Genomic DNA, 23,337 nt, shown 5'->3' on the forward strand with positions numbered 1-23,337 from the left:
GCTGAGTAGCTTGCCTCACGTATCGGCATGCACTGTAGTTTTTTTTACCTCTTTGAAGTCATCATCATCATCAGCCTGACTACGCCCACTGCAGGGCAAAGACCTCTCCCACGTCTCTCCAACTGACCCTGTCCTTCGCCAGTTGTGGCCACCGTATCCCAGCAAACTTCTTAATCTCATCCACCCACCTAACTTTCTGCCGCCCCCTGCTACGCTTGCCTTCTCTTGGAATCCACTCCGTTACCCTCAAGGACCAGCGGTTGTCTTGGCTTCACATTACATGCCCTGCCCAAGCCCATTTCTTCCTCTTTATTTCGACTAGGAAATCAGATCTCAGGAGACTAAAGATCTCTTTAAGAAACACCAAAGCATGAGGACGTCTAACTCCACAGACAGAACTAGTAGAGCTGGCAAAGTTAATAGTAGCTGACATCAGGAAGCTTAACATGGAGAATATCGAGCATGCTCTAAAGAGTGGAGGTAGCCTAAAAGCAGTGAAAAGAAAACTAGGCATAGGTAAAAACCTTTTGAAATGTATTGGTTCAAATACCTGGCAAATGGCTGAGGGGAGTGACAGTGGGAACAGGAGCTATTTCAGGTTGCATTTGTTCCTCTTGGAAACCTAAACAGAAGACGTGGAGTTTGTTCACACACAGTGATAGGCTCTGCTGTCTAAAATGATGTCAGCTGCATATTTATATTTAAAGCCATTGATTGCAACGCAGCATGTTTTCAGTGAGAAGTGCGGTTTTAATTAGAAACACACAAACTTCTTGCCAGTGCTTTCTTGAATTCCAAGGAAGTCGTAGGTTGTGGCTGTTTGTATGAGCGTCAGAGTACGCATACTTGTTACTGTTGGCCGCTTTCATGCAAGCCATGTTCATGTTTATGCGTGAGTGTTACAAATGCTTTCTCTTTCTCTCTCTCTCTCTCTCTCCTTCTCCTTCTTCCCTCCCTGCCTTCAACACACTGCACTGCACAGTGCCTTCCCCATTTTGATGTTAAAACGTGTGGTTCTCCATGGATTAGTGCGTGTGTGTTTGTTAAAGGCAGCTTGGCGAGTTAGGACTGAAGCATGTGAACCATGTCGCTGCTGCAGGCATGTACCTGACGAACATTCTGCACATTGAGGAAGGCAACCTGGACTTCCTGCCCAACCACGAGGGCCTCATCAACTTCAGCAAGCGCCGCAAAGTGGCCGAAATCACGGGCGAGATCCAGCAGTACCAGAACCAGCCCTACTGCCTCACGGTCCAGCCAGACATACGGGTGAGACAGTGTGCAGGCTTGCTGAGTGGGTGCTTCGGCAGGGATGCAGCATGAGCCATGCAGGCTTATGGAAACGGAGAGGAGGGGTGCAGTGTCTTTCTTTCACTGTGTGTGTTTCAAGCTGTCTTTCATTCCTGTTTTACCCTGTGGCAGCAATTTCTGGAGAACCTGAACCCCCAGGGTGACATGACCGAGAAGGAGCTCACTGACTACCTGTACAGCAAGTCCCTGGAAATCGAACCCCGGGGCTGCAAGCAGCCGCCCAAATTTGTGAGTGCCCCCTTTGCCATGCTTCAAAGTGTTGTGCAACGGCTGTGACAAGGAGGCCATGCAGCCTGATTGTCTCCTTACACAGCAACAGTACATGTGCTAAAAATCATCCATTTAACTGAGCATTGGCACACAGCCAGAAGGTCAAGTCATGCATTTTTGATGTTGAATAGTTCTACTGCACAGTTTCTTCAGCAAGGAAAAGGCGAAAGAAGCAGTTGAGCAGCTTTTATGTATGTTCTTTTTCCATGTTCCATGCTATGTTCCCTGTTTTCCCTGTTTTAAGGAACAGTGTACAGCAACTGGCCTTGCTGGTGTTATAATGAAATCCAAAGTAAAACAAGATTAAGACTAGTTAGTCATGACTAATTAGTCTAGTCATGATTGTTTAATGGCTAACTAGTCATTATTGGTTAGTGACTAACTAGTCATGATTGGCTAATGACTAGTTAGTCATGGCTCATTTCTCTAGTCATGACTGGTTGGTGACTAGTTATTTGTGACTAATTAGTTGATGACTAACTGGTCATGACTGGTTGATGACTTGCTAGTCATGATTGTTTAATGGCTAACTGGTCATGACTGGTTAATGACTATTTATGACTCAGTTCAGATGTAACGGATGGACGGACAGAGTCATGGCCGCGAGTATGGGCCATTAAAGGCTTTCGCCTTAATTTGTTCTGCCTGTATAGGCTATTCATGCACCTGACTTTTGCCCCGCTGTGTGTGCAGCCCCGCAAGTGGCCTGACCTGCCCCTCAAGTCGCCAGGAATCAAGCCCCGGCTGACTCGGTCAGCTGGCAGCCACCAGGTGCTACCCAGCTGGGGAGGCGCACCTCCGGCCTCTGAGGGCGAGGATGCCACACCTCCCACCAGCCCTTCCACTCCGCTGACACCCCCCTACGTCCAGCACAGTGACTCCAGTGTGTTTGCCCCGGTCCTCATTGGTGCGGGTGAGTCCATTCGGTTGTGGGGAAATACTCATCCATCACTGTTTTTGTTGTTGGACTCATTGTGCTCTAGCATCAGCATTCCAGCAGTGTGTATAACTTTATGTTTAAAGTGCTTCTTGGCTGTGGGGGCCTTTAGCATAATGTTGACATGAGTATGCACTTATGGCTCCTCTGTTACGTTTTGTTGCACGTGAAACTGTGGCAGGGTCAGCTCAAGATTGGGTGCCAAATCGTTAGCGCGTGTAATGATAATAAAGTGCTGAAGTACTCATAAAAGAAAGTATAAATTATGTTTGTTCAGCAGATTGACATGTCTCTCATGGCAATGTAGACCGCAAAATTCCGAAGTTGTTTGTAGTAATGGCACCATGTTCAAAACAAAACTTGTATTTACTTTTCAACAATTCCAGTGCCAAGATTGCCGTATATTAATGCATATAAGTGTACTTTTGGGAGGGAGAGAGTGATTGAATTTAGGATGTTGACATATATGCGGAACTGACCTGTATTGGGGGCCAAAGATAGTATCGGCCGAGCCATGGGTAGTACGCACCCCGTTCCAGTACTCGTTCGTGCCAAATGCGTGGAGCTGCATATCTCACAAGTATCACAAAAGGAAAAAAAATATCATTAATTTGTTTGCAAGTCGGTTGCCCTGGCAAAAATTTGAACTGCATGCGGTTTAGCTGGCTCATTCATGCTGGCGGTCACTTTCGCGGGCGAGTGATAGGTAGTGCGAGAGCAGACTTACAACTTCCGGACATTGGCTCCGACTGCTGGCCTTGTAATCCCATCGTTACATGACTGTTGCCTTGAGCTGCTCATATTTCACAGTGTAGCCCCAGCAGGAAACAACATATGCACATTTGTTCCATTTTTGACTATCCAGGGTGGTGGAATGTTCCCTAATTTAGGAGTCAACTTTTTGGGGGCCAGCGGGGGCTTCTCTTTAGGGGGTCCACTTATATACAGGGCCATTCTGAATGCAGCAATATACAGGATTGCATATTGTGTTGTGCTAAGCTGGGTTGCAGTTTGTGCGGAGGTAACAAGAGCCTGCGTTTCTCCCCTCCAGCCCTGTCGCCCGCAACGACGCCGTCTGCGCCGCCGTCCCACCCACCTCCGCCTCCCCCGCCGTCGTGCCCCAACTTGCCACCCCTTCTGCCACCACCCCCGCTGCCACCTCGCAAAAAGCGAGACTCCTCCACGTCGTCCTGCGACCCATCGTCGCCGACGGGGACGGCCTTCTTTGACGGGCCCGATCAGCCTCCGCCGCTGCTGCCACCCCGTGACGGTCCTCCACCTCGGGACGCGTCACCGCCTCCGCCGCCGCTACCCCCCAGACGGGACGGTGGCTGGACATTGCCCAGGACGCCACCCCGGACCGTGCCGATAGACCAGCCACAGAGGACGCTGTCCCGCCGCAACTCAGCCCACAATGGAGACCTGGCGGCGCTTCTGGTGCCGGGTCCACTGCCCCGCCGAGATGTGGCGGCCACCCTGTCCCCACCTCCGCTCAGGCCCCCGCCCTCGACGACACCGCAGCTGCCGCCCAAGACGCACAGGCAGCCACAGCTGGTGGTGAACCACAACAGCAGGTAGCGCCCGCCTTCTCCTGGGCCGGCAGCAGCCAAGCTCTAGTGATGCGCGTACCTTGTTTCAGCTTCAGTGGGAAATCAAAGCAAAAGGTACCTGTGCCTGCAGCCTAGTAATCTGAGCCGGAATGAAGTGTAGGGCACGGGCAGCAGGCCGCAGAGGGTGAGCCAAGGCAGATTGCCGCCCTGGAGAGTGAATGCTGTCTTTCTCCAGCAAAATAATTCATTGCATCAAAAATGAACTGTCGTCACTTCGTGGCAGCCTTAGGAAGCCAGGCTGGCAGAAGTAATCACAAGGTGGCCCTCTGATCTGCTGGGCCATGAGGCTGTGCCAGAGCCCAGCTGGCTCCATTCACCAAGGAGTATTAGGGACCCCACCGTACCCCAGCCTCTTGTAAGTCAGGCCCTTGCCAGCGCACAGACCTGACTTCTGCTGAGACTACACCGCCGCCGCATGGGGAAGGCCGTCTTCTTTGGGTGGCCCACACTGTCAGGACTACAGCGTCAACGGAACGGCCCCAGGTCTTCAACCCAGGGTTCAAGCAGCGCCTTGCCATCGCAGCAACATGTGTACATAGACCAGTGCCTGTGGACGGCAGGACCGGCAGGCGGGCATTCACTTGTGATTTTTTTTTTCTCCTTATTGTTGTTGTTGTTATTACCCGAGTGTTTGGGTGGGACAGTGTGTTTCCTTCTTTGTGCCTGCCACACAGGAACAAGGTAATTTATTTGCCCAATAAAAATGCAGTGGCGGCTTGTGGATCCTCTCAGTGACTCTGGAAGAAGGCTTGCACCTTCTGCAGTAGATCAGCACTGGATGCGTGCTGACCGCACTTGCTCGCTGCTCGGGCACAGCCTTGTAGGTCTCCTGTCTGCAGGTGGAGTGGAAAGATGGGAATCATAATTGTGCAGACGCATCAGTATACTGCAATACTACTGTCTGGAACCAGATGGTTGCTTCTTTGGGCACATTTACAGCTCAGTGTGGTGTTCGGCTACCCGTCGCAGAAGTATGTACTTTCAATTATACCCTCTGCCTTCATGAAAATAAGTGCGCGAATAACTGCTATGGGCGTACCTGTTGGAGCACGAGCGCATGGTTGTAGTGGGCCTCGCACAGTTCCGGCGCCATCTCGCCCGCCGTGACGAAGTAGGCGGTCGCCTGTTAGCGCGGCAAAGTAGGATATGCTTAGTATTGATCCGGCACAGGTTTGTGTGCGCGCTAAACAGAAAGGAGTAAAAAGGGAGTAAAGCTGTCCTCTAGCGGGTGTGCATTATAGAACAGCTTACTCCCTTTTTAATCCCGTATAGTTGTATTCGCATTAAGCATGTGTGCGCTATCAGAATTTAAGCACAGCGGAAACTGCTGCGCATGCGCAGTGTACAGGCGGGGACGTGCAGTTGCCACTGCACATGCACGCTGGGCTTTGTAGCATGCGAAGTATGCATCGCCGCTGGGAAAGACTGTTATTACCTGATCGACGTTGCCGTTAGCCAGCTCGAGGACGCCCAGGTTGTTGTACGACTCGGCGTGACTATTGTCGTAGACCAAAGCGAGGCGAAAGGAGCGGGTCGCCAGCGTTTTGTCGCCGGAGCTCTGCGGAAGCGAAGACAGCCAGATGTAGTCAGCTGGTAAAAATCTTGGCGCCTAAGCAAGGAGCTATAACCACCAGACTATGGTATAGCTTCTGACCTGTTTGATTAAATCAAACATCAATAAGCTAATTTCGTTTACTTTTGTCACTGGCCAGCTGAGTAACGCAAGTCGCCCATTGTTGCCAACTGCTGTTTTTTTTTTTTAGTTGTATCCTATGTTCGTCCACTGTCCCACTCTGCATCGGCTGTGTAATGACTAGCGACATGCAGGGGCGGTGGTTCTTAATTGGGGCTGACATACCTACATAAGTTCAATGGAGATATCGCGCCTGCGTCACCGTTCTCGGCTGGTGACGCTAAATTCGGGCGAAATTCTGCGGTGAGTAGTCAAACCATGGCGTAACCTGCAGTGCATCGCTTCCGGACGCGCTGTCGTGCGTGGCAGCAGCCCAAAGCTGCACTGCACTACATTGCACCCCGATTGCTACATCGTGATCGCAGGCACCCCTGCTTCGGTACGTGTTTGCCCTCGGACGATATCGCGGAGCATTAGTGGCTGAGCCGTTCTTTTAGCTTTTTAGCTGGGACCTGACCGGCTCTGCGCTTTTTGCGCTGCCTTCCGCTAGCTCGGCGGCAGCAGCGGCAGCTCCGTACCAGCGCCACGAGTCCCAGGTTGTACCAGACGTCGGCGAGCACCTGGTCCTCGGCCAGAGCCAGCGCCCGGTCGAAGCAGGTGAGCGCCATGTCGTACTGCTGCGCGTAGAAGCAGCACAGCGCCAGGTTGTTGTACAGCTCGGCCGTCGGCATGCCCAGCTGCAGCAGGCGCCTGCGCGGTGGAGGCTTGCGCTTAGCCTTACCGGCTTTTGTAGCGAAAGCTATGCTGCTAAAGCTGGGACGCATTTCGCCTTGAGCCTCCGAATGACCTTGAGATAAGTCATGACTAGTGTTGCTATGCAGCGGACACTCCTGCTGCGCATGCGCAGTGTATATACAAGTGGGGACGCTCAGTTGCCATGCGCATGTGCGCCGGGCTTTACTTGGTGACAACTATAACTGACATTTCATTCTGACCTAAGCCGCCGCGGTGGCTCAGCGGTTATAGTGCTCGGCTGCTGACCCAAAAGACGCGGGTTCGATCCCGGCCGCGGCGGCTAGAATTTCTTTGGAGGAGAAATTCTAGAGGCCCGTGTACTGTGCGATGTCAGTGCACGTTAAGGAACCCCAGGTGGTCGAAATTTCGGGAGCCCTCCACTACGGCGTCTCTCATAGCCTTAGTCGCTTTGGGACGTTAAAACCCCATAAACTAACTAATTCTGACCTAGATCGGAAGGACGGCTACTTTCCTGACCTATTTGTCTCCATCAAGCCAATCAATAAAGACGAATAAGCGGCTGTGAAGTGTTCGGGGGAATTAAGAAACAATAAAAGATGTACAAAAGGTAAACCATGGTTAATCATGCTTATGTTGCTTTCGCTACGTTAAACTCGGTTGGGAAGAGTTGAACCGCTGCCTTTTTTTTTTTTTTTGCCTCTTGCAGAGGGTTGGGTATTTGAGGTGTCATGTGTTACGGGGTTTTCTTGATCTATAAGATGTACACCGAATGCTGGCAGAGGGAGCCTCAAGCCAAGTTGAAAGTAGGAAGAAAGCTTTAGTTTTATGCATTACTCTGTCACGTGCTGCGCCTCTTGAGCAGGTGTACCTGTTACAAAAGCTGATGGAAAGGTTCCCCCTGCTTGACAGCCGTGTTTACGCTTATGACAGGGGCCTTCGTACGAAGAGCGTGGTGCTGCAAGCCGCTGACAAGCATTCAGTGCCACATCCCTCGAGAGTCCGAGAGAGAAAGATTTAATTTCAAGGGTGGGCAGGTTGGGAGAAGGAACGTAGCTGTGGCTTGCATGTTCTACCAGAGGAAGAACAGAAATGTGCAGATAATGAACATGGGAGAGGTAGTGAGGCCATAATACAGTGAGCTGCATGAAGTGTTCCAGGTGTAATGAGCACGTCCGCGTATGCACAAAAAGCTGGCTGCATCCCTCTCACTGTTAGCGAAAATAAGCCTATATGGGAGTAAATGGTGTCCTCTATCGCATGCCCACACGGGGGTTTTATGTACTCCATGTGGATTATCTCGTTTACTCCTTTAAAAATTGGAGGTTTTTAGGAGTTCAAGGGAGTACAAGTTTTCGTCCCGAAAGAAATTACGCCATCTTTACAGATGGCGCCACCATCCGTAACCCACCCGCTGTTGAGGGATAGCCAGAGCTCTCTACAAGCGCGGCGATGGCGGAGGCGGCAAGGAGACGTGTGCTTGTGTCTTACGAGCTTGTTTGGATCGTATATGGAGCAATATAACTCAACAAGCTTATCGAGTGTTCCTGGCTGAAACGCGATTTCACTGCATTTTTCATGGTCTTGTACCGCTCTACAATCTACTTAAAACCAGCGCGAAATAATTTGATCATGCCCCACCGGTTAGGGATCTGGCCTGTATACTTGCTTTCATCTTCGTGTTTTAGAAGCTCGGTTGGTTAATACCACTGAGGAAGCAAGGCAGCCTCACAATTACCAACAGCTCGGCGCTGAAACTCGACTCAATCGCTGTTTCATGTTTATATGCACCACGGTATGCAGTCCAGAGCAAAACGCAGCGGTAGCACGGAAGAAAAGCAGTTAGAATGGGGCCTAAGATGGAGTTCTTGCATATAGGCAGCGCGTAGATAGGAAGACCAGGTATCCTGGGTGCGCTGGGGGCTTCGGAGAAACACTTCTATGTAGCTTACTATTGCGCAAAAGGGAGACAATCCGACCTCTTGTATCGCGGCAGACGTCTGCGAAGCAACAGAAGGGAGCGTCGAGACAGCGACAATGGTAACGATGGGGAGGTCACTCACCGCCATTATCACGCGACTGAGCAGAAGCAGACGAGATGTTAAGTGGCGGTGCGCACGGCGCAAGGTGGTGTTTTCGCTACTCCATTTGGGACGGGGTTTAAAAAGGAGGGAGTTAAAAAAGAGGAAGATCTTTCATTTTGCTCTATCATTCGGTGAGCGTAGTAAAATAGCGTATTTTTCTCACTTTCGCTCCATATTGGCAGAGTAAATGTTTCAACGGAGCTAAAAGGGCGACATCAACTACTTATAAACTCCCATTTGGGTTGATTCTTGTTCATAATGTATAGAGGAAGGCCCTTCGGTGAGTCACCCTTTCTTTCGACTATAACACGTACCGACCTGTAGAACCTGAGTGCCATCTCCGGTTGGTCGGCGTAGAAGTGGTGTGTGGCGACGCAAGCGATGGCCTCCACGTGAACCGCGTCCTGGGAGAGCAGCTCCCGGTACAGCTTCGCCGAGCGCTGCAGGTCGTGCAGGCCCTACGGGGCAAAGGGGTCGCTGGCGCTTGAGTTGCGGTATAGACTATAGACAGCGCGCTTCATCATCGTACCTCGTAGACGCGTGCCATGGGCGCCACAAGGGCCGCCTCGTTAGGGAACTTGTCCAGACCACGCCTGTAAGCCTCCACGGCGGCCAACGGTTGGTCCATTTGAAGCTGCACCTGCAGGACCGCATCTCGTGGGTTGTCCTGTCGTGCGCCGCACCCCAAGAGATGATGGAGCATCCCAAGGGACACTGAAACTCCCCTGGATATCCTGGGGACATCTGGACGCCCTGGGGACGTCCATTGGAGTTTCGGTAGCCATTTGGATATTTCTCATCCGGTATTAGGCCATCTATAGCTCCCCGTAAACGAGGCCACTACAGAGAACAATGCGTTCGGATGTCAAAATTTCAGAAATTTCAGTAAGGTGGATGTAAGTAAAAGATGATTAAAAGGACCAGTGGGAGTGTTTTGCTAGGGAGAGAAAAACTGCCGTGATGGTCTCTGAAAAACATTTAGTTTTTACTTGTTAGCTCTGTGACATGTCACTGACTAGATCCAAAGGGCAAACTGCTTGCAACCTATTTTGCCTCCTTTTGGTCTGACGTTGTATTTGGGTTGCACTCGCTCCAGTGTCCAGTTTCCACTCCTGGGTATAGCGATTCTTCTCCGGATTTTTTTTGTTTTGCCTTTTTAGCCATTGTTGTATAAGCGCTGCCTGCCTCTGATACTGGAGCCGAAAACTGCCATGGCTCGCTATAGCGCTCAGCCTTTACGGCGCGCTGCTATATATAAGAATGCAATAAAATAATGGATCGGAAAGAAACGTTGCAGAAATACGGCTCGTGCATTGTACTCCGTGCATGTGCACAGCCAACAATAGCTGCAGGGGCGTGGACATACTCAGTGCGGTATCTATACATTTGGATGGCAGGTCGCCGGAGTAATGTGCGATTTCTCCCTTCCCTGCTGCAGCGCTGGCTTAGCCTCTCCTTGCCGTGCGGGGGCGCAATCGGATTCGCACACATAATCAAACTAAGCTAGTAAATATGCAGGACACGAATTAAAGAGTACGAAGAAGTAAACAGCATTAAACGAGAGGTAAAAAACGCGGAAGATTAAAACTGGATTAGTTCAGTGGAAAATAAGCAGAATGTAGAACTATACCGAAATTGGAAAAGGCAGATCAGGAAGGAATCGTTCTGTGATAACTCAAGAGGCAGTGCCCTATCTTTTAACCTAGATCAGGGTGTCTTCGAACGCGCAGCTACAAAAAGAAATATAACCAAGAAGATGACGCATATGCAGTGTGTGGCAAATCTGTAGAAACAATTCAACATCTTATTCTCGAACGTGATGGTAACCATCCGGATGTCGATGCAGGCACAGTCACTCTCCCTGAGGTCCTAGGGTTTAGAGATAACAGTGGTCCTGTAAATCAATCTGCGGTAGAAGTTAGCAAAAACCGATTGGAACACATGTGGCTCGTAAGCAGAGAGGTGACAATGTTAGAAGTGTAGGATTAAAAAGGTGTTTAAAGAAAATGTCGAATCTATAGACCGATTTATAACACAGTTAAAGTAATATAAATAAAAAATTCGCTGTGGCTTAGCTTGGTTAAGCCCGGTAATTGCGAAAGCAATATCCGTACCTACGCCATGGTTCAGCTGGTAGTGTAGCTGGTGGTGGTGCTTGTGGTTAGACTTGTGGCGATGCATCTGTTATACAATCCAATCCAATGTAATCCAATGTAATACAATCCAATGTAATACAATCCAATCCAGCGCAGGAGTTAGGCGCCGGTGGTGGCACCGCCGCGGCTTGCGACGGCGCGAGTCGGTCGCCCTTCTCTTCGGCGTGACGTCACAACACCTGTTGCGCTCCTAGCGGAGAGCGCAGGAGTTAGGCGCCGGTGGTGGCACCGCCGCGGCTTGCGACGGCGCGAGTCGGTCGCCCTTCTCTTCGGCGTGATGTCACACATGACGTCACACAGAGGTCAACTAAAGGTCAATGGTGGCACCGCCGCGCCACGGCAAAGGCTGAAAGTGCAAGTAGTAAAGCTTTCGCTTTAAAAATGAATGAAAAAAAAAAGACGAGCATGGTGGCAACTGCCACCATCCCGTTTCAAAGGGGACGCTCCTATCTTCCAACCATTCCATCCACCTGCTACCTGCAGCTACTGCAGCCACCAAGCATGCTTTCAGCCATGCTGTCGTCGAGAACGATGAGCGCCATACCTGCCTACAACTCGAGAACGAAGCGGCAAAAGGCCTCCAAAGGATGCCCTGCGACCGATGACATCGACATTTACCCATGACATCCCGTCGACCGCTTTGAACCTGCTATAGCCCCCGGAATAGACGACGCTATCAGGTGCAAGGCGGTTGACACCGACGTCATGACAATGGATCGACGATACTGGTAGGAGGGAGCCTCCTGTGAAGATTATTGAGAGGCGTTCTTGAGTTGTACCCGGTTATAGCCCTTTCCAACTCCTATTATAAAATTGGGCGTAGTCCATGGCGAGATCCGTGGCGAGTACATCAACTCTCAAGGAAAAGAAAGGCACAAAAAGATCGAGAAATTGGTTTGGTGGCCGGACACCCCATATTTTAAATCGATTACAGTTTTCATCTTCTGACGACATATGATGATCGGTTTGTTACAACTGAGCCCGTATTCTAACAGCATATTTTATGTTTATATAGTCCCCTTCCCGCTTTCCGGTCCCCCATCTATAGGCTGGTTTGTTTTATGGTTTATGCGGCTTTAACGTCCCAAAGCGACTCAGGCTATGAGGGACGTCATAGTGAAATGCTCCGAAAATTTCGACCACCTGAGGTTCTTTCACGTGCACTGACAATGCACAGTACACGGGCCCCTAGAATTTCGCTTACATCGAAATTCCACCTTTGCGCCCTGGATCGAGCCCGCGTCTTTCGGGTCAGCAGCCGAGCGCCATAACCACTGAGCCATTGCGGCGGGTCCATCTATAGGCGTAGCATCACAATTGAACCTCGTTATAACGAAGTTAAAGGGGCCCGGCGATATTACTCCGTTATAGCCGTAGCTTCGTTGTAGCCCGTGATTACCGATCGCTTCCAAGGGTAACCGTCATTCCTTCGTTGTATCGATTGTTTCGTTTTAACGAGGTTCGACTGTTATATAATTGTCACCGAGACACAGTCAAGACCAGGACGCCAAGAGATAGCACATGGGCAACGCTAACTAGCATTCTCGTCAGTTTTGTCTCCCGAGCAGAAACCGAAGCCAGCATCGCAGAGGTAAGAGCTGCGTATACATATATGATACCCTGGCGAGCCAGAGGTGCGCCCTGGGCAGCGGGTCCCCCGCCTCGGCCGCTCGTCGGAACTGGTGCTCGGCCTCGCGAAGCATGCCCAGTCGCAGCAGGCAGCGGCCGCGCTGCAGCGACCACCAGCCGCAGCACTCGGACGCCCGGTCATGGCCACCGCCGCCGCCGGACAGCTCCAGGGCCTGTGATGCGCAAAGTGCTGTTCTTTCCCTTAACAGTCGATAGACTGTCCATAGACTTCTCTCTGTAAAGTCTCTCTACACAAATCCTAAAGAATAGTCTATAGTCAATGCAAATCCTATAGGCAGTCTAAAGACAATCTATACATTTATGACCATACACTTTTAGTAACTTCTGTCTATAGAATGTCTATAGACTATGAATAGACAAAAAGAAATGTCCATAGGAAGGCCTGTCTATAGAGCATTTTTGTAAGGGCCATGAGCATCCCATGCTGGGCTAAGTTCCAGTTGTCGTTCATATGTGCGATGGAAACAGTACCATCACAGTATTTAGCTGAAGCACCTTCAGGAAAGGGAGGACCAGAGTTCCATTCACTTGCGCGGGACTTGGAACGCTGGGTATGCATGACAAGCCGCATGGCGTGGCCCAGATGCAAAGCCCCCTTGGCTCTACACTTTTTATAAATCTGGGGTTCGTGCAGGCGCAGTCAAAATAATATAGAGGATGTTTGGGCGTTTGAACGTTTCCGACGATTACGTGCGCAATTACGTGCAATCATACGCAAGCGCACCAGCGGCATTTACTAGTAGACATATTTAGCATACCGTGTACCTTGTTACCGTTACCGGAGTACCGGAAGCCCACCCACTGCCGCTTAGCACGCGCTGATTGGTCCCGGTGCTGCTGGCGCACGCGCAGCTTCCGGGTACCTGGCACCATCTGGCGCCGTCCATGAGATTTACGCATGCGCTTTGGCTATTCGCGAGCTCCCGGTACTCTGGTACCGGTGAAACACCTTTAGCATACCGTGTACTGTGTTACCTTCACCAGAATACCAGGAGTACAGTGTATTAAAATACAGTATACCAGGAGCCCCCCCACCGCCAGTGCGCATGCGCAGACCACCTCGAGGGCGCCAGATGGCGCCAGGTACCTGGAAGTTGCACGCACGCCTGCCGCATCAGGGCCAATCAGCGCGTGCTCACTGGCAGTGGGCGGGTGCTCCGGTACCGGTAGCGGTAACATGGTATGCTAAAGGCGTCTGGTGTATGCGATAAGTACCATGTAATTTTCTCTTGGTAAGGCGTGTGAGGAGTTTGATCGCCAAAGGTCGCTCCGCATTACTATGGCTGCATCTGCACATCATGAGTGACAGTGCAACTTTCGAGATTTGGTGCTCGTGTGTCACCGCTTGAGATGGTGGGTGTCTCACCTGCCTGACGTCACCCCTGTAGTGGTAGAGGAAACGGAAGAGCGGTTTGGCGAGCCACGGCTTGTCGGGCCAGCCCGACGACGCGGCTCCCAGACGGCCCAAGTCCTGCAGCACCGCCGGGGCCGCAGTCGTTGGCCGGGCCTGCGCGCGGGGGGAGCGCGACAGGCTGTCACGTTTTTTCCCGTGCCTATAAGGGGTCACTACCGTGACACTTCGGGGCATGTCAAAGCGAAACTGAGGACAAATAGATGATGTCAATATATCAGCGCATTCTAATGACAGAGAGGTCTCTTTCACTGATAACAGAGTTAAGATCAAGAAAATTAAATACAGGTGGCGCCTCCTCCGGCTGTTCTTGCAAGCTAGCTGTGATGACGTCAAAGCATTTTCAACGCGGATCTCTGAGGCTTGGCTGCTCCATCATTCGTTTCTAAACGGTTACCACGGGATCGAGTGTGTGTATGGGAGGGGGGATGGCGGGCGATCATTCGATGTGAATCGGTTCTACATTTCGCTTTTGCAATGGACGCCTCTCGTAGTGTCTTTTAGTTTGATTTCGCCGCCGCTTTTTCGTAGTCGGTTTGGTTTGGTTTGGTTTGGTTTATTGGGATTTAACGTCCCAAAGCAGCTAAGGCTATGAGAGACGCCGTAGTGAAGGGCTCCGGAAATTTCGACCACCTGGGGTTCTTTAACGTGCACTGACATCGCACAGTACACGGGCCTCTAGAATTTCGCCTTCATCGAAATTCAGCCGCCGCGGCCGGGATCGAACCCGCGTCTTTCGGGACAGCAGCCGAGCGCCGTAGCCACTGAGCCACCGCGGCGGGCTTTTCGTAGTCGTGCTGGGTGGCCCTATGATGGGTGAAGCGGTGGATATGGAGGCGGGTGGTTGAGTGGGTAGGTGGTGAGAGGCCCCTAGGTGTGGAATGCGCATTTTCACCGGCGATGCTCACAGGAGGGTACTTCCTCAGGAGGGCGCTGCTGGCGGTTGGAACACACATATACACACGCACACACACACACTGGGGCTTTTACACCGAAATAGGACTGTACAGCTACAGCAGGAAACTTCAGCTGTTCTTCCTCTCGAGAAACGACCAGAGTGGCGAGAGATGGCGCGACGTCCGTGCTGTGATGTGCAATGCACCGCTGGCATCGTGAATAGACATCCCGTTATATCCTTCCGCAATGGTACGCGGACACAGGTATACACTAGCGACGGAAATGTGTGGCCACACGGTGGGAATGCTATCCAGGAAAATAGCTGTCGTCCTAAACTCTCATTCGAACGTGACATCGTGCAAATTTCACCGTATGATGAAACAGTTACAGCTTGTGACGCAAAACTAGCTCCTCGCCTTTGCCATCGGCACTCCCTTACTGCGTCGTCTACGAACACGCCTTCGCTTCCTGAGCCGCATTCAAAGAAGGGAATCCGCGAGCGGCGCAGTTATTTGTGGCACCTCGTACACGTCCGACGAGGATTTCCTCACCATTGCCCGCGCCACGAGCAAGTGGCAGCAAGAGCAGGCCGACTCTCCAACGAACGCCCTTTATCTGCGCTCTGAGTGCTTGCTCGTGCCCTTATACAGCCCTTCGCGATTACTTATTCGCAGCGGTTTGTTTTGCCCGTTTCAGCCTGGCGTCCTAGTACATGTGTACGGCTAGCTTGACGCGTGTTCCTTGAGGGTGCTTAGTTAGCCAAACGTTTCTGCGCATCGTTACCAAGCTAATAAGGTACAGTCTTTGTCGAAGGTATACAGCCCAAACGGTTTCCTTCTAAGCCATGTAGCGGGGCTGTTAAGCACATTTGACTGCCCTATGCTTGGAAAGGTTGATGACTTGAGTTCGTCCCGCCTACGTGAGCTTAGGGTCCCTGAGTATGCAAGAGAAGCCGCGCTGCAGGGCTCAGAAGCAGACCCCTTGGGCTGTATACTTTTGACAAAGCACGTACTTACGCGAAGAAGACAGGACACAGAAGAAACACGTTGGTCAAATGTTTACGGGAATCCCCCCAAGGTGGAGTAGATTTGCAATAAGGGAGTAATTACTCATTGACGTGCACCCAAGCGCAGCCATACGGCTACAAAGGAAAGCTGTACCGCTTTCTCAGAAACTTTAAAGAAAAATTCGTCCTGGTCCGGGGTTCGAACCCGGGACCACGTACCGCTTCACCGGAGCAGTCGCTCTACCAATTGAGCTAACCGGGACGGCAAGCTTATGGTAGGGCGAGAGCGAATTGATCAATAACTCGAAGCGGGAACTGTGTTGGTCAAATGTTTTGGGGAAATCCCCCAAGGTGGAGTAGATTTGTAATAAGGGAGTAATTACTCACTGACATCCACCCGAGCGCAGCCATACGGCTACAAAGGAAAACTGTACAGCTTTCTGCGTTCTGTATACGTCATGTATACGGAACGCAACTCCCACCTTGTTCACTTCAAAGGCACCAGTAGCCACGTTATTAGAAATGAACCAACTATCCCAAACAAAAGTATTCATTGTTACCCAGCTGCCGTTATACTCTAAACAAAAAGGAGTAAAATGGGAATGTGCTAGAAAACAGCTTACTCCCTTTTTACTCCCACATAGGCGTATTCGGTTTAGAGTGCACCGTTGTCATTCCTGGAACTGTCTGCGCATGCGCAAGGTAAACACGCTCAATCAAAGCCCCGCAGTAGCGACATCAGTACGCTGAAGCGTTCTGTTGGAGAGTTTCAGCATGTAGCGTTATCCTGTGCCCACAGCCGCCAACTGCGCATGCGCTGTTGGCTGCAGCGGTATTTTCTTTAAGTGGTGCGCGGTACGCACTATGCTAAAACGATGAGCTGTAAATAGCATCTGCGTCACCCATGAAGCTATATTTGGCTCTTTCCACTTTCTCCGTATTCATCATAATTTCTTCGTAATGGATTGTTTGTTTGGAACGCACACGTGACTGGGCTGCATACGGGAAGTAGACAGAGAGTCGTGGGAGCTTGGGAGAGTCGCTTGTTTACTGCAGCGGCAATCACGGAGCGAAAAGACAAAGAATAAAAAGGGAACGAATCACGGACACTCAGCGCCGAGTGTTTGGGCTTCCTCCTTTCGTCCTTGTCTTCCGTATAGCGCTGCGATTGCGGGAGCTATTTACGGCGCTTGCTTGTAGTGAGTGGGCTGTTTTTGCACTCCGGCTTCCTTTCTTTGACAAGTTTGAAAACGTTTTTTCATCTCCTTTTATCATTCTGTTAATTTCAGCACTTCTTTTCTGCTCCTAAAAGTGATTTTATATATATAGTTCAGGATAGCCGGCTCTGAACAATTGCCACATTTTCATCCATTATTAGACCTAAGCAAGGTTGGCCATATATAAACTTACATCTGTCCGTCTCTTTGCGTACCTGTCTGTCTAATCTAATCTGATGTAATCGAACCACTTAGCAAATTCAAGAGACGAAGAAGCTACAGCACACAGCACACTCGCCACCAAACACGCCTTGCTGCCTTCATCGTGTTCGTGTTCTTTTGCTGGTGCTACATGAATGCGTGCCGACTATCTCAACTTTATACTCTAGTAGTCCTATCTAATCTAACCTGATCTAGTCTCTCTCAAATTTATCAAGAAAGATAGCAGCGGGGGGGGGGGGGGGGGGGGGGTGCTAGGCAGTTGGACCGAGGGTGTCGGTGGGTGGCTGGACTTCCCCCTAACTATTGTAGGATACAACTCAAGTACGAAGCGGCTTTTCCCCGCCAAAGGAACCCCTTGCAGCCAATGGCGTCGGCCGATTCTCATGGCCCTGCTAGCGTGACGATGCAGGGAGGGGACTATCCGACTACGGGGTGAGGCGACTATACAGGGTGTCCACGCTAACTTTAGCCAAGGGTTAAAAAATAAAATATTTGAGGTAAGCCAGGGAAACCACTTACTTACTTCTACCAACCGGCTTGCGCATCATAGGCAATTTTTTGTTTTGCAATTAATTAATTAGCAATTAAGATAATTTTTTCTAAATGCGTAAATATTGACTTTAGACAGAAAATGTGAATAGAAAAGTTGGAGAGCACCTTCAGAAACCCCTATTCCATATATTTGCGGTAAAGAAAACCTCACGTGTATCTTTTTTCCGAGCTCCAAAGAAAGCCCGCGAAATACAAAAAAAAAAAATCACGTGATTAGCGCGTTCGCGCGCCACGATTGTGCTGCTCTCAAACATGGCTTGAGTGAACGAAATCAGCTGCTGGCAAGGCGCGACGAGCTTAATGCGCCGGCAGGCCGATACGTCAACGGTGGTTGCGGCCCCCGCGCGAGCCAGTCTGCAAGCGTGACGGTGCAAGTTGCAGCGACGAGTGACGATGTTTTATTCGCCACTGAGATACAGAGAAGATAGGCAAGTACTTATCTTCTTTTGCCTCTCAGTTGCGAATAAAACTCGTCGAATTTGTGTTTGTCACCTTTGCCCATGTCATACCTCACAATACCCGGCGCGTTGCTGCAACTTGCACCGTCACGCTTGCAGGCTGGCTCGCGCGGGGGCCGCAGCCACAGTTGACATATCGGCCTGCCGGCGCATTGAGCTCGTCGCGCCTTGCCAGTAGCTGATTTCGTTGACTCAAGCCACGTTTGAGAGCAGCACAATCGTGGCGCGCGAACGCGCTAATCACGTCATTTTTTTTTGTATTTCGCGGGCTTTCTTTGGAGCTCGGAAAAAAGATACACGTGAGCTTTTCTTTACCGCAAATAAATGAAATGGGGCTTTCTGAAGGTTCTCACCAACTTCTCTATTCACATTTTCTGTCTAAAGTGAATATTTACGCATTCAGAAAAATTATCTTAATTGCTAATTAATTAATTGCAAAACAAAAAATTGCCTATGATGCGCAAGCCGGTTGGTAGATGTATGTAAGTGGTTTCCCTGGCCTACCTCAAATATTTTATTTTTTAACCCTTGGCTAAAGTTAGCGTGGACACCCTGTATATCCCCTTTCATCTACTACTCCCTGCTCTGCCACACTAGCAGGCTCATGAGAATCGGCCGACGCCACTGGCTGGAAGGGGGTCCTTTGAGGGGGAAAAGCCGCTTATTTCTTGAGTTGCATCCGGCTGGGGTGCGGTGGGGCTAGTGGGTGGTGCTTCTCGATGATCAAGGTTCCATTCACTGAGGCTTCGCGTACGAGACAAACAGAAAGCCGCACTTGCTAACAGGACGGACTTAAAGCGAGAGCTGTTTATGGTATACCTCCTGCAACCGCCTTCGATTGGCTCCGCTCTAAGCAGTTGAGGGAGAGAAGCGGGTGAGGGGAGGGATAAGCCCAGAGAGACGGGGAATAATTGGTTATAAGGGAAGGAAAGGTTTGGTTTGGTTTGTAGGGTTTAACGTCTCAAAGCGACTAAGGCTATGAGAGACGCCGTAGTGGAGGGCTCCGGAAATTTCGACCACCCGGGGTCCTTTAACGTGCACTGACATCGCACAGTACACGGGCCTCTAGAATTTCTCCTCCAAAGAAATTCTAGCCGCCGCGGCCGGGATCGAACCCGCGTCTTTCGGGTCAGCAGCCGAGCACCATAACCACTAAGCCACCGCGGCGGCGGAAGGAAAGGTGCAGTGGCTGTATCACTCTTTATGGACACCTCAACCGCCCATGAGAGAAGCTCGAAGTGGAAAAGGGAAAGAGGCACCGTGGTGGAAGGATTCGAAATAAAACAGTTGAATGCAGTAGTATTAATCTCAAATTTGTCGCAGCTTCTGTTGTAACTTTTGTGTGTCTGCGTCATTTTCTTTGGAATTGTCGCTACATCAACCGCCATATCTGGACTTCTAGCTGCAGTGGCAGGTATTTGCTATTCTGTTATAGCACCGACATTTGCATATATCATTTTTTTCTCAATTTTGTATCTAGGTTTCTGTCTAAAAATAAGTTGGTCACAATCCGGTAGGCAGATTGCGATGACGTCACAAGATCACGTGATTTCTCTCGCCCAAGCCTTAACTGCCATCTGCCATGGCAGGCAGGTTCCTCCCAGTCCAGGGACCAGGTTGCCACCTGCCACGGTGGGCAGGTTGTGATGACTTCACAAGGTCACGTGACTTCTATCGGCCAATCAGCTAATTGTGTGACAGCGGAAATCGGTAGGGTTTTGGTGCGACGCAACTCTGGTGCTATCGCGCTAATGATATCGACCACCTGGGGTTATTTCACATGCACTGACATCGCACAGCACACGGATATCTTTTGCATTTCGCCGCCACGGAAACTTTTATCGCCGCAGCCAAGATTAGATCTCGCGTCCACGGGATTCAGCGGCCAGCGCTGTGACTACTGAGCCACCGCGGCTCAGGAAACCGGTGTAAAGAGGGCGAGGTTGAGTAACCTTGATTCTAGCAGTTCGCAGTTGTCACACTAAGTTAGCGGTGCAAAAAGTTTTACGGTGCGCACAACCAGCACAGCTTTATCTGAGTTTAGCGCACTACGCAGCACAGCTTAAACGTCGCCACTTTTACTCGGTCAAGAAAGCATAATTTAGTGCTGATTTCATCTCTGCGTGCTGGAATGCTTGTATTTTTTTGTCGAAGAGATAAAGAACAGACTTTGTGCGAGGTCACGAAGACCCTAGATATGCTCTTCCGCTTTCAGGGTGGGCGCTGACTTCCAGCTCGTCGAGAGCTCACGTCGGTAGTTGGCACTTGACCAATAAAACGAGTTGATAGCCAGCGCTCGGCCTGTTCGTCCTTTCTTTTCACGCTGCTTTTTGAATACCTAAGCGCACGAAAAACCAGAATATCGATTGCAGAATACGACGCCGGAACCCGAAGCGGAGCCTATGAGACCACTGCGGCCCACACGTCCAGATGCACGCTAAACAAGAAGTCTATATCACTATGTTGTATGCAATACACGTGCCGTTCTCGCCGCCGTGCCGGGTCCCGCGGCCGTCCGGAGCGCCCTCTCGACGCCTAATTGGGCGGTGGACACGGCGCGCGACTGCGGTCTGCGCCGAAGGCCCGTCAGGGGGCGGCCCTCTCGCGTCACCGGCCTCCCGGTAGCAGCCGTCGGTGGGGCCGGCGCCCGCAAGGATGTGCCCGGTCGGCCCGTCTGCGCTGTCGCCTGCGAGCAAAGGACGACAGTGAAGGGTGAACAGAGACGGGAGGGAACAAATGAATTTAAAGAGATACAGGAAACGAAGTTGGTCTGTATCGATACGACACTGCGTTCTAATCGCAAGGAAACCACTCTCGCAGTAAATGGAGTTTTAAGGCGAAAGCCTTTAATGGCCCATACTGTCGTCCGTCCGTTAACAAAGCGTGTCACGCACGTTTAACTCGGGAACTAAAAAAGAAGAAAACCAGTGGTTGCTTCGGATAGAGGAGGAAAAAATGAACCTAGAAGCCAAGTTTGATGACTGTAGCTTAATTAGTTCATTAATTATAGGCAAAAATGTCGAAATTGCGTTGAAATAGCGCGGACGTCGATATAGCCACAAGAGCGATGTGACGTCACATTCACCGGAAGTCGTCACGGCATAGTGAAAATTATCACAGAATGGTCGGGAAAACGTCGGATTTGTGTCAAATTAGATGGAAAATGTGTAATTAAGCGTAATTAACACTCAAGTTCCCCGAAAGATGTATAATTTGGGTATCGATATAGCCACGGGAACGGTGTGACGTCACATCCACCGGAAGTCGTCACGGCATATAGTGTCCTCGGCTTTCGCCTCTCAACACTTTAGTTGCCAAAGTGTCCTCGCAATTTTTTTATAAGCTAGAAAGCGCCCAAAAACTAAATGCAGGTGTCGCCATCACCGGCTGATTTCGCGGTTAAAATGCGTGCGTATTGCTGGTATTAACACTGGTATTACCGTGCTGCAAAATTCTTCTCTTCACCTCAAAAACCCTATTTTTTAAAAATTAGCGATCAGCGTCCCAGAAACATCGGGTATGCATAAAGCGATTACACTGTGGGCAATAAATTGCGAGCGTCTCACAGTGCAAGTGCTGACACGTATAACTTCCAGCACATGACAGGACACACGCGTGAAAAGAGAAAGCATTACAATCGTTGGCTGATTCAGCTCCGATATAAATCGCCTTCGAGAGATTCCTGACGTAAGCGATTCACAGGCAGCGGTCCCTCACAATGAGCGGATGTTGTAATTTTGATAACATGCGTGTTATCGGCTATTATCCGCGCGTACGTGTTATCACGGAGTTCTGATAAACAGGTGTTATCAAAACTGCATGCACCGTCATGCCCCCGCTGTATTGTCAGCGAACATCCGTTGTTATACCTATAGGGGTCGCCTGTCGCTGCTCGACCTATTGCCTCTCATGACCGGAGAAAACGCTTTCGATGTATATAGCGCTCGTATCTTCGCATAGTTATTGGCAAATTTTTCTGGGAAAACTTTCATCAGCCGTTTTCAGAGAGCCGTGCTTTTTATGACACGCGGTCGCACATCTTGTATGGACGCAAACTCGTTGTCAGTGTTCTATAGACCTTTGCATCGGGCGAGGGAGTTGTCGAAACTCCTCCTCTCTGGACTGTCGGAAACCGTTTCCGCCGCCGCTTCCACCGTGCTAGCGCGAGGTGCTCACGACAGTCCAGTGAACAATATGGCAGCGCCCAGGGAGCCCTTACTGTCGCATTCGGTATAGAATGTATACGCTGTTTCGCAAACCCACCAGCAGCCGCATTTGTACTGGACGGAGATGCATTTGCTCGCACAAGTCTCAGGTACAGTGCATTGTCTGATGCGGCGAAATCTGACGAAACCTATGGGATGCCACATGTGTTATCCCAGGTTTTCGAAGAATAAACGCGCAGTTCGGCCGCGCCGTCTGTCGCGCGCAGTTGAAGGCCGCGATAACGAATCGGTCAGCTGCGAACTATTGCGTAATACAGTAATTTTGCTGAGAAATTTTTTTGTAGAAACCTGTCTTTGTGCATCCGCATAAGTGTGCACAAAAACAATGGTGCGATCAGAAAGATGCGGTGATTACTTGTCAAAGACGTTGTTTCTAGTTAGAGAGCAAAACGCTGAAGCAGCGTGTGAGTATCGATCGTTAGCAATACCCAACGAATATTGCGTCATTAGCCATCTTTGCGATATCGGGTACGAATTTTTCGTTATATCCGGGTATCTATTTTTTTAGGCCAACGTATATAGCGCAAGAAGACAAATGGTTTGACGCCACTTCGAATGTCCTACGTCAATTATTTTGGCCGTAATGGACGTTTGAAGATTCAAGAGGTCACGATTTGGGGAACCAAAGGTCATCGGTACGAATCCCTATGATATGCTACGCTTTGATTCGACTAGTAGTCTTATACGCCGTAACGCGCTGAATCGTTCCGTACCTCTCAGAACATTCTACGCCAACTAGGTGGTCCACAATCCGTGTACCAATGGTACCACCCACTGGTCACACTTGAATTACGGTCGGTTCGCACCAGGTGCGGCAGTTGATTCACGGAGAAAGAAAAAATTCGTTCTTTCTCTATGGTTGATTTCTCAGCTTCAGTACTCCGCTAGACTCTGTACCGCCCTGAAATACACTCGCCTTCCTTTGGAGTCAACTCCTTCACGCT

The 23,337-nt window shown here is 50.4% G+C and overlaps 2 protein-coding genes across 2 annotated transcripts in view; one reads left to right on the forward strand and one right to left on the reverse strand.

Moving 5' to 3' along the window:
- Positions 1-4,845, forward strand: part of Sos (Son of sevenless guanine nucleotide exchange factor) — a 37,530-nt gene extending 32,685 nt beyond the window's left edge. Inside the window, exons 20-23 of the mRNA XM_089556559.1 lie at positions 1,100-1,269; positions 1,423-1,539; positions 2,275-2,494; positions 3,570-4,845. Of these exons, the coding sequence (XP_089412685.1) occupies positions 1,100-1,269; positions 1,423-1,539; positions 2,275-2,494; positions 3,570-4,096 (1,034 nt within the window). The 3' untranslated portion in view covers positions 4,097-4,845. The remainder of the gene's footprint in view (positions 1-1,099; positions 1,270-1,422; positions 1,540-2,274; positions 2,495-3,569) is intronic.
- BBS8 (tetratricopeptide repeat protein 8) overlaps positions 4,798-23,337 on the reverse strand; it is a 44,153-nt gene continuing 25,613 nt past the window's right edge. Inside the window, exons 3-11 of the mRNA XM_089556562.1 lie at positions 20,650-20,853; positions 13,771-13,911; positions 12,374-12,556; positions 9,128-9,238; positions 8,917-9,056; positions 6,340-6,511; positions 5,564-5,686; positions 5,168-5,251; positions 4,798-4,961 (exon numbers count right to left, since the gene is read on the reverse strand). Coding sequence (XP_089412688.1) covers positions 4,857-4,961; positions 5,168-5,251; positions 5,564-5,686; positions 6,340-6,511; positions 8,917-9,056; positions 9,128-9,238; positions 12,374-12,556; positions 13,771-13,911; positions 20,650-20,853 — 1,263 coding nt within the window. The 3' untranslated portion in view covers positions 4,798-4,856. The remainder of the gene's footprint in view (positions 4,962-5,167; positions 5,252-5,563; positions 5,687-6,339; positions 6,512-8,916; positions 9,057-9,127; positions 9,239-12,373; positions 12,557-13,770; positions 13,912-20,649; positions 20,854-23,337) is intronic.

Source organism: Amblyomma mixtum, chromosome 8, assembly GCF_055824585.1.
Source record: "Amblyomma mixtum isolate Tamu chromosome 8, ASM5582458v1, whole genome shotgun sequence".
Lineage (NCBI taxonomy): Eukaryota > Metazoa > Arthropoda > Arachnida > Ixodida > Ixodidae > Amblyomma > Amblyomma mixtum.